Source organism: Carassius carassius, chromosome 38, assembly GCF_963082965.1.
Source record: "Carassius carassius chromosome 38, fCarCar2.1, whole genome shotgun sequence".
NCBI classification, from domain to species: Eukaryota; Metazoa; Chordata; class Actinopteri; order Cypriniformes; family Cyprinidae; genus Carassius; species Carassius carassius.
This window is the reverse complement of record NC_081792.1, coordinates 4691533-4712119: the sequence shown is the minus strand read 5'-3', so window position 1 is coordinate 4712119 and position 20587 is coordinate 4691533. Positions and strand designations below refer to the sequence as shown.

The following is a 20587-nucleotide window of genomic DNA, read 5'->3' as shown; positions in this document are numbered from 1 at the left end:
TTGCATAAAAATAATAATAATAATAAAAAAAAAAACATACAAATGAGACTGTATGAATACACACAAATCTGCAGTTCATCAAAATGCAAAATAGTAAAGAATTGGGTCCGTGTACTTTTGCATCCATTCAGTTAAAAATGTGTGAAAATGAAAATGAGTTTGGGTCTACTTATTCTATTAATCAGTGCCCTGATTGTACACATACATCACATAGACGCCTATTTGACATCTGCAAAACTTATTTTTTAGAGTGTTTGCTCATCTGCAATACATCTATAGGATGTTTTCTAGTGGTGGGCGATACCGCAAAATTTGGTATCGATCCGATACCAAATACATATAGGGTCAGTATTGCCGATACCGATACCAATACGATACTTTTTACTTATCACAGCAGAGCATCAGTAGGGGGAGGAGTAGCAAAGTGGGCCAGGATGTGAAAGCAGCGTTTGTTCAGGATTGTAGAGGTAGAAGACACGAGCAAAGTATAATGAACATAGATGAGAGATATTTAAATTAAAATATTGATTCAATTACAATTGTATCGATCTGATACCAATACCAGTGTTGGCATCGATACTATCGATATTTAGATCGATCCGCCCACCCCTAATGTTTTCTATCAGATGTTAGATAGATGTTTAGAAGATGTCCATAAGATGTTCATGATTTAGAATGTGTAAAACTGACATCTTAAAGAGGTCTATCAGATGTTTGAACACAGCAGATGCTTTTCCAGATAAAGAGATCTTTAACAGTCATCTTGCTGACATTCCTCTGCTATCAGAGCAGTATCAGTTGATTTCTTGAACACTATGGCCAATCAGATGTTTTAATTCAGAATCCACTCATTCCTCAAAATGCCGCAGTTTTGTTAAGTGCTGACTGCTGAGTAGTACAAACTCGCGAATCCTCTCATTATAATAAACAAAGTGCAGACCCAATGTTAATAAGAGAATAATTGTGCAGTGTCATTGATTATAATGGAAATTTGTGAGATCGCAATTAAATGAAATGAGTGGCAGCTTTTTTTAAGGAAGTGCTCCTTGTGCACTTTCTTGTCTATAGTCCATTGCATTGTTTATGAAGGTGGGACAGGATTCTACAATGTCTAATTTAAAGTCATACTCTAAAGTCATGTATTAAGTCTCTGCATTGTGGAGACAATTGTAGTTTTCAGTCACATGTGTGGGAGAAGCATTACTTTTAATTTGGCCAAAGAGAACTTGTAAACTCAACATTTTGTTTTCCAGTCTCATGACATTACATTTAGACTGCGATCTTACAGCTCTATTTCTATCATTTAATAGCAGGGCAGTGTAGCCATGAAATAGCTGTGCACCTATGAATTGATTCCCAACACTAGACTCAATCAACATTTCATGTCCATGCATTTATTTATCGGGTAATTAACCATTCCTTCAGGATGATGCAAGTCGTCCTCACATAGCATCGGGGTGCTAATCACCCTGTCTGGGTCTAATTTGTGATAATGCCTTTACAGCAAGGACGGTCCTGTTTGCATTATAATATGTCCTGACCTCTGTTATTAAAGCTGTGTATAGGATCGGGACATTTAGTCCTGTGACATTATTTGAGGCATGCTGGGAAGTGTCAGGAAAAGAAGGAGGTCTATAAAAAGGCACCTGCCTGCATGTTCCCCTGAGGACTGAGAAAATGGTGCTAAAGAGGGAGGTTAAGAGACGAGAGGCCCTGCCAAATGGATCTGCAGGGGTGGAGCATTTCTACACAGCCTCTGTGGAAGACTCAGTACTGCTGAGACAACAGTTATTCGAGTTTGTTTACACCGTGGAAGACTTTATTACATCCCAAAACTGTAGGGACTGTATGTTGAGACTTTTGAGGAATGAGTCAGATCTGGTGGCTTGTGGGGGGATTGCAGGGGCTTTTGGTTCCCATCCAGTGTCACTGCGGTCGGTCTGTGACTAGCGTACGATGTCGAGGCAATTGTTACGTGTGCACCTGGCCGACAGCAGGGGGTTACGGTGTGCTGCGCTTTGGGTAAGTTCTGGCCAGTGTCCCCAATGACCCATCAGTCTTAAGTAACCTTCAGTTTCACTGTGTATGTGCAGAGCTTTGTGGTCGGAGCCATACAGTACCAGTGTTACAATGCAGCATTAGAGCTGCGTCAATCTACACGGTAAAATTATGTGTTAAGGTTGCAAATGAAACAAATATTATTAGAGTATATTTTACAAGAAAATATAATCTCAGTCTTTCTAATTTCACGTCTAAATACATTTGTTACTTGCTGTTTCGTTGTAATTATTTGTGAAAAGTGTTAGACATTACTGAGTGAAAATTTTTCAAAGTAAATCCTGCTCCATTTTTTGGTGGAGAATTGCGTTGAAAATTCGTTCAAATTTCACAAAAAAATTCAACAATCGATATTGTATTAAACCTACTTTGCTTAAATTAATGCATCAAGATCATGGTAAACTATTTTTAAAATAAATTTAATTTAGGATTGCCTGGAATGATCTGTATTCAGTGGTGTTACTAAAATAAGCAATTACTCCACTGACAAATCTTTGTATTGAATCAGTCAAAAATAAATATTTTTTATAAAAGGTTATATGTTTACCAAATTAATTCATGTTTTACATAAAAGTCCTTTTGATATTTTTTATAGTAATTAGTACTTATCAGACATCCCAAATACTTATTTTTATTTATTTAGTTAGTTACTTGATTATGTTATTTATAGTTTGTGGCCCTACATAGGACAAGGGGTTTGGAAAACGGATGGCCCATTTACACCAAGGGTGATAACTATAATGTGAACTATAACTGTAAGGTTTTAAAGGCGCTTTATTTTACTCCATCCGACAACCGTGTGTATGCTAATTATTGCTATAGTTATCTTTATAGTTATCTTCATTAGTGTGAGCACATCTGTAGGCTGTACTCCTGAAATGTAATACAATTCAAATGAGGAGAACAAGAATATTCACAAATAATGACAACGTTAATTAGTCAACACTAAGCCCAAAACACCGGAATACTAAGAAGCTTTGCAGCCCATCGTATCAGTTGAATATGATTGGAAGCAAATGTCTTTGCATTCCTTTTGATAATTATTTTGGTCTTCATAGGGTGAAGTAAATGCCGGTTGAAATCTGAGCTTTAGGTGCAGTGTTTTGCTGCATCACACTGTGTGCTCTTTCAGGGCTCTATTCTCCACTGAGTTCGTTTAGGAATAGTTGTAATCTGTCATGCTGACAGCAGTGTTTGTAAAACCGAATACATACGCTTGTAATCAAACTCTGATTACTGACTTCTCCGGTTCCCCTCCCACACAGTACCAGGCAGAGCTTTCCCCGACTTCCCAAACTGAGCCCTACAATGGGCAGAACTATGATGTCACTGTCAGCCAGTCGATTCCCAGGACCGTGGCACACCTCACTCCCATTGGATGGTTCGGATGAGTGACAGGGGAAGGTGGGACCCTCTGATTGAAGCTAGCTGGAGCATGAAAGATAAAGTGGGAGTGTTTTTTTTGCACTGACCAGCTCGCAAAAGCAGGCTTGAGAGAGCAGAGAGATTATGAACTGTAGCCATCACTCAAGACGCTCCACACTTCATTAAATCGACATTTGCACACGCCGCCAGAGAGCAGATTAACTCAGATGCCAACAGCTCTTGAGAAACGAGATGGCGGGAAACGACTGACATGCAAGACAACTACTGTTTTCTTTGAATGCAAACCAGTCAGCATAAACCACAGGATGTAAATCAAACCAGAATAATAGGTTATGATGGAAAAGTGGGGTGCCAATCTGTTCTATTAAAGGAATAATTCACCCAGAAATAAAACATTTGCTAAAAATGTACACAGCCTCAGGCCATCCCAGATGTAGATGTGTTTGCTTTTTCACATGAACAGATTTGGAGAAACTTAGCATTACAGTGAATGGGTGCCGTCAGAATGATAGTCCAAACAGCTGATAAATGCATCACAATAATCCACAAGTAATCTGGAGAAGTGAAAAGCTGTGAGTTTGGAAGAAACAAATCCATCATTAAGACTATATTAACTTCAAACCTTTGCTTTCACGTAAGATATGAGTCCATAATCCATAATTAAGTTATCTGGTCTGAACCATGTGGCTGGATTTTGACGTGAGAGACAACAGAGGATGGACTTTTTTTCACTGGTAGATTTTATTAAAGATTGCAGACTACAGAAAAAAGAAGAAGAAGAAAAAAACGTTCAGTGCAAATGATAAAAAGTGACTCTATAATCATTTATAGACAGAATAGCAAAATAAACAGGATTATCACAAAAAGGTGGAGAAAATGTTTTTGATCTCTTATGTTGTTGAAATATGTGCATCCATTCAAGCATTTACTACTCACTGATCATTGAATACTTCTCTCTGTCTCTCCCAACATCTACAGAGACTGGAAACTGGGTCGGGCTTTCTGGGATGGTACTTAAATGGTTCAGGTCATACTTAGTGGGGGGAGTTTATTATGTGAGTCTAGGAGAGCATAAGTCTAAGTGGACGTCCATGACATGCGGAGTCCCACAAGGCTCAATTCTTGTACCGCTTAATCAGTTAAACAAGGAGAAAACTGAAGTCAATGCATTTGGAAACTCTAGGGATCTAACAACTAAACATCAAGTCAGGAATCTTGGTGTGATTCTGGAGACAGATCTTAGTTTCAGTAGTCATGTCAAAGCTTATCCAGAACGCTGCTGCCAGGATTCTGACTAGAACCAGAAAATCTGAGCATATCACACCAGTCCTCAGGTCCGTACACTGACTTCCAGTTACATTTAGGATTGATTTTAAAGTACAACAGATATGCTGACTAAATATAAACCTAACAGACCACTCAGGATCGAGTCAGTTAGAAATACCAAGGGTTCACACAAAACAAGGGGAATCTGCTTTTAGTTACTATGCTGCCCACTGCTGGAACAAGAGATCAGATGTGCTAAAACATTAGCCACTTTTAAATCCAGACTCAAAACTCATCTGTTTAGCTGTGCATTTACTGAATGAGAATTGTGCAATGTTTGAACTGATTGCACTATATTTTATGTATAATAATTTCCTATTTTTAACCATTTTAAATTAATTTTAAATCAATTCATTTTTTTAATGTTGTAATGTTGGTTAATGTTTTTTTATGATTATTTTACTTCCTTTTATGTAAAGCACTTTGAATTACTAATTACCAATAAAGAATTTCTTTTTTTTTTCACACAATAAAGTAAAATACAAAGTGCCAGGTGAGTAAACAATGACAGAATTTCACATTTTTGGCTGAAATATTCCTCTTTAGTTTTAGTTTTCATTATTTCTTTCATGGCTTTCGCGTTTTAGGCCCTGTCCCGTGATCAGTCCATGTTGGCATCCATCTAATTTGCCTCACTTCTATTCAATGCATGGCAAGGCAAGTTTATTTTTTATAGCACATTTCATACACATGTGCTAGAAAAAATAAACTTGCCTTGCCATGTATGTTCAGCCAAAAATGTGAACTGTCATTGTTTACTCACCCGGCACTTTGTATTTTACTTTATTGTGTGAAAAAAGAAAAAAAAAGAAATTCTTTTTATTGCACATTTCCATGTAATTATAAAGGGGACTGAAGTGTTCAAGCTCCTAAAATGGAGTGTTCACCCCCCAAAATAATAAAGTATCTATATGATTTATAGTGCACTATATTCCAATTCTTCATCTGATGGATTGTTGTGGTAAATAAATGAATGGACATCAATACTGTTCTACTATTCATTCATTCATTCATACACCACAGAGTTTCAGTTTAAGGTTATTTGTGTTTACAGTTTTGTTACTCTATTATTCAAACCAGTTGTGAACCACAGAATATCCCACTCGGTCATGCGTGTTTTGGGGGTTGGGTTTACTGACCCACATAGGTGGCCCCATATGTCGTTCAATGAAGTGAAGTGAAGTGACATTCAGCCAAGTATGGTGACCCATACTCGGAATTTGTGCTCTGCGTTTAACCCATCCAAAGTGCACACACACAGAGCAGTGAACACACACACACACTGTGAGCACACACCCGGAGCAGTGGGCAGCCATTTATGCTGCGGCACCCGGGGAGCAGTTGGGGGTTCGATGCCTTGCTCAAGGGCACCTAAGTCATGGTATTGAAGGTGGAGAGAGAACTGTACATGCACTCCCCCCACCCACAATTCCTGCCGGCCCGGGACTCGAACTCACAACCTTTCGATTGGGAGTCCGACTCTCTAACCATTAGGCCACGACTTCCCCCTCATCATATGTTATGCTTTTTTATTTCGATGCCATGCTAATTTGAAATGGCCCTAAGGGAGTACAGTTAAGAGTCATCAGCCATGCACTCCTGACTGCTGCAAGTGTCTTTATGAATGATGCACACATTGACCTAAATGCTTGGAGAACTGAATAACACCAAAATACACACATCCTCCCCATACTCCTTAAAATGTACATTCTTGCTCTCTGAGATGCCTCGTAAATAATATGTTTCCTATATTTCAACATGCCAATCAGAGAACAAAATATTGTAATGAATATATTAAGTCATACAGCATGAAAATATTGGATGTTTTGCATGTGGAATGGAGAGCTTTTGCCTCATTTTGGGCGGTAATTAGGGCAGCATGCTGATGCCCAGCAGGACGGATGTAGCTGCCGCTCACCCACACATCAAAGGAAGCGCGAGAACGAGCGATTGAGAGAAAAACAACACACTCAGAGAGGTCATGAGTCAGGACTCATCGTCAGTCCCCTCTGATTGAGCTCTCATTCGAGACTGTTGAAAACAACAATGTACTGTACATATGAGATGTTTATGGTCCAAACTATCAGGACTTTCATCCTTCCAGGCAACAGCAAAACCCACTTTGAAAATATGACGGATTATTTAAATGTTTTGCATAGTAAACATTTTCAAACTCAATTACTTTTGTGAAAAAGAACACTATTGCATACTTTTAAAAAAGATGATTTACTATGAAAATGTATACCATGGTCTATACTTAAGTGCAAACTGAATGTAATGTTTTTAGACACTTAACTGAATGTGATTTACATTTAAGTGAAAATGTAAAATAGTTTGTTTATATCGAATCAAATTAATACGTGTTATCATACCAAGAGTGTTTTTTGACTCACTCAAGTAGGGCTTACATTACACTTAAGTGCATCTTTATATGTAAATTCATAATTATATTGTCTTTGAATTATGGTTAAAGTGTATAGCTGAATGTACTCACAAGCATTTATGATAAACTAAAATATATTTCAATGTCACTGCAGTGGCATGTAAAGGTTTCATACGTGCAGTTTTGTAACTCTTTCTCTGTGAGGCATCTGTGCTGCTCAGGAGAGATGGAGATGCATTAGTCATTAGTCGTTCTCATGCTCACCTCAGACTGTGTAAGGCTCGCTGTCATAGAGCTGGTTGCTTTCCCAACCTGTGGCTGTTTTATCTGACCTTTCTCATCGCCACATATGAGACTATTGAGCCTCTGGTTACTGGGGGTGGTGGGATATAGCTTTTTATTAGCATGGTTTAAGATATACATTTTTTTATTATTGTTATAATATGATAAATAAAATTTAATTCATAAATATTGCTGTTTAATTAAACATTTCAATATAAAAGTTTACCATTCAAATGTCTTCTGCTCACCAAGGCTGCATTTATTTTATTAAAAATACATTAAAAACAGTAACATTGTGAAATATTATTACAATTTACAACAACTGTTTACTATTGAAATATATTTTAACATTTTGATTTATTTCTGTGATGCTCCGCTGTATTTCCAGCATCATTCCTCCAGTCTTCAGTGTCACATGATCTTCAGAAATCAGAATAATATGATGATTTGTTTCTCAAGAAACATTTCTGATTATTATCAATGTTGAACACAGTTGTGCTGCACAATATTTCTGTGGAAACCGTGTTTCCTCGTTGAACAATAAAGTTCAAAAGAAAGTTCACCATTTATCTGAAATAGAAGTCTTTTGTAACATTATAAGTGTCTGTACTGTCACTTTTGATCAATTTAATGCATCCTTGATAAATTAAAAAATATTACTGACCCCAAACTTATCATTAATAACAAGAAAATGAATTAAGGGTTTGTAACACCACTGTGCTACTGTATACCCTATAAATTCATGATGATATAAAGTCCTGCTCATTTTATCATGTCTCTATGATTAAAAATAACAATAAGCCTCCCACTCAAAAGCATTCAGGACAAACCAGCACATGTTCTACTGTAGAGTTAAGCCTGGATGATGCTGGATGACTCAGACCTGGACACTAACACAAAACTTTTTTCTGCTGTGCTGCATCTCTGTGAAGGAAACATTTTGTGTTGAAAAAGACTTCCATGGGCACATTCATATGCATTTCTTTTTCTTTGTGCATTAATTGAGTCGATAGCTTTCTGGAAGAAAAAAAAAAGGAAGTTTCTACTGATACAGAAAGAAACAAAGTCACAGTCTGGCGTCCTGTGAGTCGAGGCAAATCACATTCTTCCATGTTCATCCCTTCAGTCTCTAAATTTCAGCATGACTGAATTCCCAAAGCCTGAAAGACAGGAAAATTGAAAACGCTGAACTCGATGCCGATGCATATTTGATGCTAAATGTTAACACTATTGCTGTTGTGTATCTGCAGACAGTCCTGGGCCATAAGTATTTTCTATTCTACATGGTCAAAATGTGGTTTTAGCACTGAGAAATCAACCATAAAGCACATTGCAGTTCTAGATCCATTCTTCTGTATATGTTTGATGCTTTATGCCAGACATCTCCTCTGCTGTTGTTGACTCCACTCACATGAGCCTGACAACCACTGAAGACTTTAAACAGTATTTATGCTGCACTGACCACAATCGATCGTGTCTGTAATACAATGTTTCTAAATATTGACGGATCTCCATTACAAGTCCTCCGAGATTCTTTCTCTCTTGACTGCAGCGTTACTTACCGCTACAGTCTCTGGGGACATTAACTTCACTTCATCCTCATCGGCGTTCATAATAGCTCTGAACAATGTGAAATCGAGAAGAGAGCTGCTGTCACAATTAACAAACATAAAATGCTCAGTCCAGAGGAGTCTCCATCCATGGGACTCCCATTATGTGGCAATTATGTACACAGATCAATGTGATGAAACATTTAAAAAATTGGACCACAACTAATCAATTTTACATCATGACCTAGTTTGTGTTGTCAGTTTGCTAGCAAGCCAATGAAGGCTCATGAAGAGATGGAAACAAACAAACCTCTTGACATTCTCCTGTGTGCCATCAGCCTCTCATCTGCTCTCTTGGATGTTCAACATACTGTTATTTGCTATAATAACGCAGCTGTGTTGATGATGTTATGATGGTCATTTAAAGGGAATAAAAATGGGGAAAAAAATCTATGAGACACAAAAGATGTTTAGCAGAATGTTCAAGCAAACAAACACTGACAGAACACCTCTTGTTCTTCTGAAGCCAGATTTAAATGCACTTAAATGCAATAATCTCTATTCAGAATGATTGCTTTCTCGGCAGCAATTCAGAGAGTCATATGTCCATCAGCACGCTCTCACTAGTGTGAAATAAAGCAATTTAGGTTGTACTGAACATGCTTTCAAAATGAATCCTATGTGATGCCCAGATGTGTAATGAAAGAGAAACTATCTAAAATGCTTTCAAAATACCCTGAGAAAGAGCCGCTGAGTGTTTACCAGTTACTTAACAGTGAACTCATGTGCCTTTGACTGCATGTTACGAGATATGACATGTTATGTCCCATCTAAACCAACATTTTTCTCTTGTCTTATATTTTTTAAAAAGTTATCGTTTTTTTGCAAAGATACATAAAACATGTTATGGCTTCAGAAGACTAGAGCACATGTTATACAGACTGCTTTTATAATGCATTCATGCAAGAATGCAACCCCTATTTTTATTACCATTTTATTATTAGCATATTATTATTACAATAATACCCACATTCTTCAAAAAATTCCCCTGTTGTGTTAAAGAGAGAGTCATAGAACAACATGATGACAGTGTTTCCATTGTTTAGGTGAGCTGTCCCTTCAATAGCAGTTTGCTTTTTTGACAACGTACTCCATAAAGTATGTCTATTTTTTCCCCCATGATCAGTAAGGTTAGAAATGTTTCATAGTTTTTTTTTTTTTGACAAAACTTTAAGGATTGTGGCCAAAAAAATTACTTTAAAAATGAAAGATGCCTTTACAAATATGGTATAGTGAGTATAGTTGTAAAACGAACGTCATGCATGTTTGAAGTCATCTGTGTGCGCATTCACATTCACATTAGCATCATCTCTCGTGTATGAAAGATTTTCAGCATGTACTGTTGGCAAGGGCGTAACTTTGGGTCTACCATTGGGGGGGTTAAACTCGCGGCATATTTATTTATTTATTAATTTATTGTATTATTTTCTTGTGTAAAAGGTAACATGCTAATTTGCATAATTTAATTATGCAATCCCCCCCAAAACGGGTGACTGTATTGGAGCAAACAGCAGTTACAATTCAGTGACATTGGTTCTACACAGTCCCTGGCACCCTCTGGCTTTACCTCATAGGACACTGGCAAACGAACATCTAGCCAGCCAGCTCCAGTCAACAAAACAAATCATCAGCTAACTCAGTGTTTCTCAAACTTTTCTGCCATTCCCCACTTCAGAGGTAGGAAAGGGTTCCGAGCCCCACCTGTCCCCAATCACCCCAACAAAATGTTAATAAACTAGGCTTTAAGTTTAACTGTTAAAATGTATTTTATTAACATCACATTTTAAAAACTTAACATCAAATAACAGCATTAAAAATTTTCAAATAAAGAAAATGAAAGTGCAATTATATTATCACTTTGCATGAAATAAGACTCAAAATTAGATAATAATAAATAATAATAATTGTGTTTGCATTTAGCCTCTGATAACATCAATACAAGTGTGGACTAACATTAACCTAGTTGTGCTTTGATTCATTTTGACACTTTGCAAAATCCATGCAAAAAGAACAACAAAAAAACAAACAAACAAACAAAAATAAAAATAATCTCAAATTGAACCAGAGGTGGTAAATTCCTAATAATGTACGTATTTTTTTTTAGGTATTTTAATAAGATAGATACCTAAAATACGTTGCGCATACAGCTCAAGTAATGCGATCGTTATAAAGGTGTTTGAACAACAAAACACATCCACTTGCACATATTTGACAATCGGAATATCAGATATATCCTGCTATAGCTAACACATTTGTGAAATTTTGAATAAAAAAGGAAATAAAAGCAGATCATCAGTCATTCAGCACTATTGTGGCTACGGTGTGACAAGCAATGAATGGCGCGTCTCCATGGGAACCATAAAGCGATACTACGATCAATAACGGTAGCCTTGAAATACTTTTAAACTTACGTGTGAAGAGGTTAAGTAACGTCAAGGCTTACATTTAAATGTGTCTTTGTTTTGAGTGTATGGTCAATAAATAAAGGAATTAAAAAGATGGGCACAAAACCTGTTTGTCATGTTTCTATTCCCCACACTTTGAGAAACGCTGAGCTAACTTAACAGCTAACTTAAGGGTACCTCCGTTTGGTCAGGATTTTTCGTTTTTCTTTTTTTTTTCTTTTTTTTTTTTTGGCTGGTGTCGACAAACAATGAAAAATCGTTGTCTGGCTGCCTTTCAGTGTCCTTTTCATCTTTCCGTCAGCTTTCTCCAACCATTCATCCCATCGACTGCGCAAAATAGTGAACAAACTTGGTACAGAAAGCGGGTTGGGTAATACCAGAGACTTTGGTAATACCAAATCGGTGCGGTGGGCGGGGGGTAGGATACATTACAGATTATTTAAAATATGATACTATCTTTCTTGCTGGCAAATGAAATTAATAAAGAAAATGAACAAAAGTATTCATTCTGAATATTTCATATCTATTTTAATCTGAATGATGTGATGATGCTGCGCGCACGCGAGTTATTCTGCTGACGGAGCGCGCGCTGCGGGAATCACTGCTCGCTTCCCATCACTGATAAGGAATGTTTTGTTGTGTTCATGAAAGCAGGGAAGATTCAAAAGTCCAGCTGTCCTTGTTCTCACACATTTCGATCTTGACACACACAGACACACAGCACGCCTGAAGACCGTGGGGCGTTCGGTGAAACGGCAGCGCGCGCTCACCTCTTGAGCGTCGCGGGAACTTACTGAAAAGACGCGTACGTGTGTTTATTATGCATCAGTAGTATCAATACTGTTCTGTTGATTTCGTCACAGTTTATTCGTGAGAAAAATAATTTGAATTTATTTATTGATTTATTCGTTTTTTATCTCACAGTCACTGACTGAGCTTGGATGTAGTGTGTGTGAAGTAACATTTCAGATATGTTATTTACACATAATTCATGCTAAATCTGACGCGTTTGAATCAACTTGCAGTCTGTTTGATATTGCTATAATATAGCAATCTCAACTTAAATCCCTTCAGGCATTCACCAAAAGATCTAGCCTCCAAAATATCAGTACCTTGTTTCGTGGTCATGGGAAGAGTCTTTTTGTAACGGCTCCTGTTGAAGAACTTCCTATCGATTCATTTACTCACAGTCTAATAACAGAAGAGGTCTTGTGCAGACGAAACACTCAAGCAGCGTACAGAGAGCAGAAAACACCAGATCACCTTCATGATTCAGGGGAAGCCGTGTGGGGGTTTACTCATCGATTTGTCCATGCATAGGCTACTGTCTTTGTATTTTGATATGAATGACATACACTGCATCTCTCCAGTCGCTCCTGAGCATTACATGATAAATTCTTCAAAACGACATCTAGAAATTATAAATAGAGGGATGCCTGGTGTGTGTTCCATGGCGCTCGACTCCGATTAGCTCTCGTGGGTTTCTAGTCGCTCTGCGTGGCAATAGCCTCCCCATCCACCCAGCAACCCCCGTTAGTGATGCTGCAGCATCCGGAGGAGTCGTCATGGCAACGGCGCTCTGACCCTGGCTTGTGCTTGTGCTTTAGCTGCAGTAGCTAAAAGACTTGACCTGGATTCTGCACCGCTGGTTTAGTAAGACATGATCAGCTGACCTGCTTTACATCGTCTGGGCTCTGTCTGACTGCACCACACCAGCATCTTGGAGAAATCTAAGCTGCATTCCATCCTCTGCTCTCTATAGAAACTTTACATGTGATTACAGTACTGCTGAGCTGTTGTATAAATGCATTACATTAATGCACAGTTCGTTGAGTGATACTGTTGATCTCAGCTACTACATAAATGTCGACAATCATAAATGATTTTGTTATGGCTGATTCAATGCCAGTGGAAGCTGTAGTCAACAGAATATATATATATATATATATATATATATATATATATATATATATATATATATATATATATATATATATTAGCTTAGCTGGAAGGGGCGAGTGTGGTCCTATCCACCACTAATATTACAGTGGGACTACATCCCATCACCCACTTGCTGCCATGCTTTACCACATAATGTGATAACATTTAGCCGCACCAGAAAGTATTATTACAAGAATAATAAATGCAATCAATACAATTTTATTTTCCTCAACAATTGTTTTTATATCAGCCTTGAAACTACAGCAATCGTGTCCTGTTTTGAATGCACTGATTCATAGAACAGTGTGTGTGATGTAGATTCATTGTAAGCTTTCACTAAATGAGGCATCAAATGATTGTATTGTTTGTTTTATATTACTCATTACATATTTAATGGTGCCTGCTAAGGCAAGCATTTCTATTAATAATGCTGAAATGTACTTTAAAATGTTTGTATCATGAAATTTCTGTTAGCTTGTGCTTAAGAGCAGGATATATTAAAGATCATATGCCATGCTACCAAGAAACTGTGCTTTAAATCACAGCTCGAGAGCAGCAGTTCCAACAACATACAACAGAGACTTTAGATATAAGAGGGTGCACTGATATTACTTATGAATGGAAGAAAGTGCAATGTGCAACAGGGCGGAATAGTCCCACTTTCTAAACAAAAGAGCCAGTCGCTATTTGATGAAGTCATTGTGTCACTGCAGCTGTTAGTCTCCAGTTCCACATGTGCACTGGGTCTAGCCTGAATTTACTTTTTAACACTAGTTGAGCATAAAAAAAAACAACATTTATGAGCTGTTGTCAGATTTCATTGATGATTTTTAATATGAAATTTAATCATAAGCTTGGTGAACAGTTTTGGAGAATTTGATGTTTTCCCATTCAGAAATATAAAATAGTGTGTTGAGAGACATTTGAGTGATTTCCGCCGAATGAAATTACCTGCCTCATTTAAGGGACTTCGGTAAAAATAACTTGTGATCCTAGTTTATGATGTTTTTTTTTATTTTTGAGTTTTTGAAGCTGCAGCCACCAATATGGACAAGCTCATAGATACTATAACTTCATATATCAACTTCTGTGAGGACTACTACCAGGACATTCATATCATTCAATAATGATAAACCATGGTGGGAAAGTCAAACAGCTTTGTCGTGCCGAAGAGGATGCTTACAGAAGTGGGCGTAAAATCTTGTATGACCAGGCCAGAACTAACAAAGGAGATCAGAGCGGCTAAAAACTACTCTGGAAAGCTGAAAAAACATATCCTGGCATCAGTAAGGACTGGTCTGAGGAACTGGCTGACGATCTGAATGTGTTTGACTGCTGGTTTGAAAAGCCCAGTCTCACTCGAATCTGCACTCCTAACCCCCTGCAAACCCCCTCCTTCCCTCTCATATCATTAAACCTCTGCTTATTTAACCTAAAGAAAGGATTGTAGAGGATTGGTTATAATACAAATGCATTGCTCATTAGTTGACATTCCTTCTGATATAAAGAGGTTTTAGTTGATGTTGTTGTTTCATTTTTGTGCAGTTTGACGAACGGAAGAAACAGACAGAGATAGAAGCTCTCAGTGCTGCCCACGGTTCATCTGCACTCTTCCTGAGGTGTCAACTCTCCATCTCAGCCAGACTGTGTAGGAGAGATGCTTCTATTCCTGCTCCGTCGCAGGGTTTGAGTCTCCAGACAGACATGATGCACAGCTCTGTGTCCACTGCTGTTTGTCATAGATTAGGATTCATCAGGAATTTAAAGAAACTGGTGGCTCTTCATTTGAGTAACACAGTGGCATTGAGCTTAAAGTGACTAAGAGCTGTCAAGCTCACAAAGGACAAAAAAGTAATTCATGCAACCTGTAAACTAACTTTCTGTACATCATTATTCACCCATGGCAAGTTCACCCATCATGATCATCCATCAGTCATGTGACTAGTCATAAACCAATCACATTTGGAATAATTAGTGTCAAGCCTGGTTCCATCTGTTTTCACACAGCATGTTTGAAAATGTGCGAACACAGACGAGACTAAGGAGAAAAACTGAAAGTGTTGTCAGTTTTTTCCTTACATAGTGCGCTTGTATGTTTTCAGAAGACTTGGTACATAATGCACAACCTTTTGGTGTTTTTCATCTTGTTTTAGTCGTTTTGTTTTATGAAAAAGAGCAGCATAAACATTCTTGAAGATTTCTCTTTTTGTGTTCTTTGGAAGGAGGAACATTATTCAGGTTGAGTGAATAACAACAGAACTACTGTATCAGATTTCATACTAACAAATACATTTCTGGTCAGTTTTTCATGTGTTTCTTTAGCTTTGAATTAAAACTAATGTGTTGCCTTAGGGGGATGACCCATATGCTGTTCCACATTGGTAAACAAATGATGTTGGCACAGAAATTCAACCAGATTGGACCCAGACCCTGTTGTACTGCAGACACCATTCACTCCCCACTGAATATCATTGGCTCTTACAGGCCCCTTTTGCAGCTGTTATTAACACACATCTCAGGTGGTCTTATGTCAAGTGGACAGCTCTAAATACTGGTGTAAACGGGATCCAAAATGCGATCAGTAGCTATGTTCACAATCACATGCACCCGAATGGATCAATAGAATAGAAAAGTCTTCATATAAACACCTCAATGAATGAATTCGAGGATCAATTCTCACTGTTGATTAGCTGCTTTTTTTGCATGCATATTACTAGCATGATTTTTAGTACTTATAAAGCATACTGTATATTAATACCTTATTCTTCATGACTGCATTTTAGATCCCTTAATCTACCCCATGCCTAAACTTGCCTTACTAATTATTAATAAGCAGCAAATTAGGAGTTTGTTCAAGGAAAACTCTTCTGTTCCCTATTCTAAAGTGTTACCATAAATTCAGTTTTGAAAGGGATGGAAAAGGTGGTGTGTGTAGAGTTTTTACATTGTTTACGTGCAGTGTACATCTTATGAAAGTGCATATGCTTGTTCTCATCTCGCATCTTTTGAACTGGTTAGTGGAAGTATTTATTAAATATTACTATAAATGAGTTCTTCTGAGCTGTACGTCGGGATGTGTCATCATCGCAGTGGCTTTCGCAGGCTAGGTTTAGTAGCAGCCTTCTTTCAGAATGTTTTTGCTTGTCTGGTTTTTGTTGTAGATGTAATGGATCAGCAGAAAGCACTTCACTCTGCTTGTCTTGTGTCAGGGGTCCGGACTCCCCCCATCCGCCGCAACAGTAAACTGGCCAGCCTGGGACGCATCTTCAAGCCCTGGAAGTGGAGGAAAAAGAAAAATGAAAAACTGAGACCGGGCTCTACAGGTGAGTTCAGCTAAATGTCATATAATATTTGATAAGGGCCACTATTAATATCACAAAAGTAATGAAAATTGAAACAGTGTGATCAATTTAAATATCAACAGGCAAATCTGTGGCCTGGTATCTACAGTTCAATAAACAAGAAATCAATATTGAGTAGCATTTTAGACACAGTTGTGCATGTTCCTTTGCCACAGTGAATGAATGAATGAATGAATGAATTCAGATTGGTTGAATGAATGCTTCGGTGATTCAGTCTTGAAGATATCTACTGGTGTAATATAACCCACAGAAATACTCTCTGAAATATCCTCAGATTTAGTGCATGAACCAAGAAACAGTGCAAATGTTTTCTTTATTTATTGAGATAATACCACAAATGGTTTTAATAGACATAAACGTGTACTGAACACTGATCATGTCTTTATTAAAATGAATTTTGAAAATACTGACAATAAATGAAATTGTGTGTAATAATTTTACCATTAAATAAAAGCTACAAGACACTGACCATCAAAGACATAACTTTAATTTATGTTTATATAAATATTATTTGACTTTTACAATTATTTACATTTTATTTTTAATGTATTTAAAACATTATTTTAAAAATTATTTGTTTTGATTTATATAAATTGTTTTAATAATAATAATAATTATTATTATGTAAGAAATTAAATATAACACTTACAAATGATCAAAAATAATACATTTACACAATAACAAAAGTTTCAATGACATGTTTTATTACCAATGAATTGACTTGACCTTTCTTGTCATTTGTGATTACAGGGTTTTGAAAATTATTATTATTACTATTATTATTATTATTATTTACTCACAAATAGCAGTTTCTACCCAAGAGCTTTACATTACTAGAGAAATGTATATTTATTATTAAAATGTCTGTGACATCGGTCTTTAGTTGTAAATAATATTGTTCAAAATAAATGATAATTGTTAAACATTTTTAATTGATCTCATGTACTAACAGATGAATTTGGACAGTCCTAAGTTCCATGAGTGATTATTAGTATGTTTCCCACAGGAGACTGAAGGACAGTAGTGTTCGTGTTTAACTGTGTCTGATGGCATCTGCAGGGCTGGAGAGGAGAGCGCCCAGCAGGCAGAATGGTGACGGTCTGGTCAGGAAGGGCCTGGCAGAAGCTGGCATGGGTGAGAAACGGCCACATCTCTCTTCTCAGCAGTGCCAAACGCTCCCCGCAGCATACGGTCACCGTGTCCTGTTTGACCACCAGCAGAGCTATTATGAGCATGTGATGACAGCCGCTGAGATTGCTGTGTTTCTCCCGTGCTTGCAGAGTCTGGCCTTGTGTGTGGTGGGAGTACAGAGGAGCGAGGGACCCCCCTGCTGGACGAGTCCGACGGGGACGAGCCCATGGCGCCGCTGGCCAGCAACACGGACGATCTCGGCTCTGATGAAGACAATCTGTCCTCAGGTCAGGAGCCGTGAACACATGACCTTCTGCAGAACAGATGAACTGACTTTATGAACACACATTCCTGAAATTAGGGTTCCCGTTAGTTCAACGGGAAAAATCTTTGTCCTTGTGCTCATGGTTCAACATGCACCTGAGAAATAGTTAATAGTTAAAGTCAATGTTGTTGTAATTTAATGCTCTGGTCGGTGAAGGTGACCTTCAAAATGATTGTTCCAAGTTTCATTCTTTCTACTTCATAATTTCATGTTTAATTCAATGTGTCACTTGGTGTTTCTTTGTAATTATTTATGAAATTTATTAGCAAATTCGGAGTTAAAATGATTTCAAAGTAAATCATACACTTATTTTGTTTAGTGCAAATAAAATGCTAGTGGAGAGGAGTAGATTCCCCACAATTCACTGAAAACAGATTTCTTTTTCTTTCTTTTTTGTTGAATATTCTGTTTCATGAATATAGCTTGAGAGTATAAACAGCTCTCACAAACAATCACAAATAAATGTTAATAACACATGAAACAAAGACTGTAACAATATTTTCAAGATATACATAAATATTCTTTTTTTTTTACTTCTACTTATTAGAAAAAACTTTTTTCACAGTGTATTAATATTATGTATGCTATAATTAATATGTATGCAAGTTATGCACATTGTATATGATTTGGTAAGAAGTGATGACTCATTCAGATTACGAAAGTGGACAAAAGCGCTGATTTAGCACTAGGTGGCAGCAGAGATTACTCTCTTTTCTGGCCGGTCTCTTTTCAGAGCGAGACGCCGCAGAGATGACAGAAACAGAAGGGGAACTTGAGCAAAGTGAAGATGAGGAGCAGCCTTGTGTCGATGCCTCGAGCAGAGGGGCCAGTGTGGGGCCCGCTGAGGCTCCTGAGTGCCATGAGGAGAGAAAAGAGCAGCCACCGCTCAGAGAAGTCCACACTCCTCCAGCCAAACTTGCTGTGAAGCTGCTGACTCGACTGGGCAGTCTGGACAGTCAGTATCATTGAGAGGACAGAGAAGTTCTTGTTTTAAATAATGAAACTAAATTAGTCACAGAAGTACGATCATTATTGGTTCTTGTCCATTAGGTACCCCCTCTAATCAGAGGCGTCCCGCTCCAGCCACGCTGCCCAGGAACTTCACCCTGCCCAAAGACGCCCTGCGGGGCAGGTTCTCCACCCCCACCGGCTCTCCTTACTTAGGGGTCATGCACCCTCAGCTGCCCCCTAGCTGCATCATCGAGGAACTGCACCGTGCGCTGGCCACCAAACACCGGCAGGACAGGTGAGACGCTCGATCAGGAAATATTCATACAAATTCTGTCATCATGTACTAAAAGAAGCATATAAAAGTAGTTTGTTTGGATTGTGTGCTATGTACCACCATTCAAAGATTAGGGTTGGTAAAATCCTCACCAAAACATTGCATTTATTTGATCCAAAAGTACACAAATAATATGATGATTTACTGCTCAAGAAACATTTCTAATTATTATTAATGTTGAACACAGTTGTGCTGCACAATGTTTTTGTGGAAATCGTGACACATTTTATTTTTCAGGATTCACAGATGAAAAGCGAGTTCAAAAGAACAGCAATTTATTTAAACCTGATATAATGCGTCTTTGCCGAATAAAAGTATTAATGTTCTTCAACAACCACAACAAAGCTTTCTGACCCCAAACATTTTAACAGTAATGTATGTGTCATTGTGCACTGAAAATCTTCTTTTTTCTCTGTAATTTTATTTAATGAGGACACACTGCCGTTATAAAACACACCACACACTGTTTGACATGATTGATTACTACCCGGTTGGGTTCCTATAGTGTGGCTTTATATAAAGTATAAACATGGTACAACTGTATGCAACCTTCAGGCGAGAAGAAAGGAAATCAAACACAGTCAGGGAGTTCAGCTGCATTATCATCCAGTTTAAATATTGGATTTCATGCTTTGTATAGTTTCCACGGTAAGGAGATGCGTGGTTCCCCCAGACGGCGCTCGGACGGACGGCTGTCCCGCACCGCCAGCACTGAGAATGAGCCCAGCACAGAGGTGCAGAACAAGAAAGAAGTCGAAGAGAACAAGGAGAACATGCGTCTGGACGAATACTACAGCGACCCGGACAGCTGGAACGAGTCCGTCATCTCCGGTCTGTTTCTGTGTGCAGATTTGGGGACAGTCTTATAGTTTAGCATTATTTGGATTTATTAATATATTTTGTAGTTAATATTTTATATTTTAAAATATAACATTTTACTGCTTTTGTTATGGGAATTTGTCTTTTTAATTCATTTTAATGTAATTTGAATTAATTTAATTATTTTTTTTACACTGTAGTAATATCCTGGCAACCACCCAGGTTCAGTGGCAGTGTTTTTTAAACCAAAAAACATCACTCATATTTTCTGGAC

The 20587-nt window shown here is 37.8% G+C and overlaps 1 protein-coding gene across 2 annotated transcripts in view; it reads left to right on the top strand.

The window, feature by feature from the left end:
• LOC132119165 (phosphatase and actin regulator 3-like) overlaps positions 1-20587 on the top strand; it is a 61383-nt gene that overhangs the window by 6546 nt on the left and 34250 nt on the right. The window contains exons 2-7 of one of the 2 annotated variants that reach the window (XM_059528929.1): positions 16553-16714; positions 17813-17887; positions 18034-18171; positions 18943-19164; positions 19260-19455; positions 20135-20325. In XM_059528929.1, the coding sequence (XP_059384912.1) occupies positions 16553-16714; positions 17813-17887; positions 18034-18171; positions 18943-19164; positions 19260-19455; positions 20135-20325 (984 nt within the window). The remainder of the gene's footprint in view (positions 1-16552; positions 16715-17812; positions 17888-18033; positions 18172-18942; positions 19165-19259; positions 19456-20134; positions 20326-20587) is intronic. The other variant, XM_059528931.1, reaches the window with a different exon arrangement.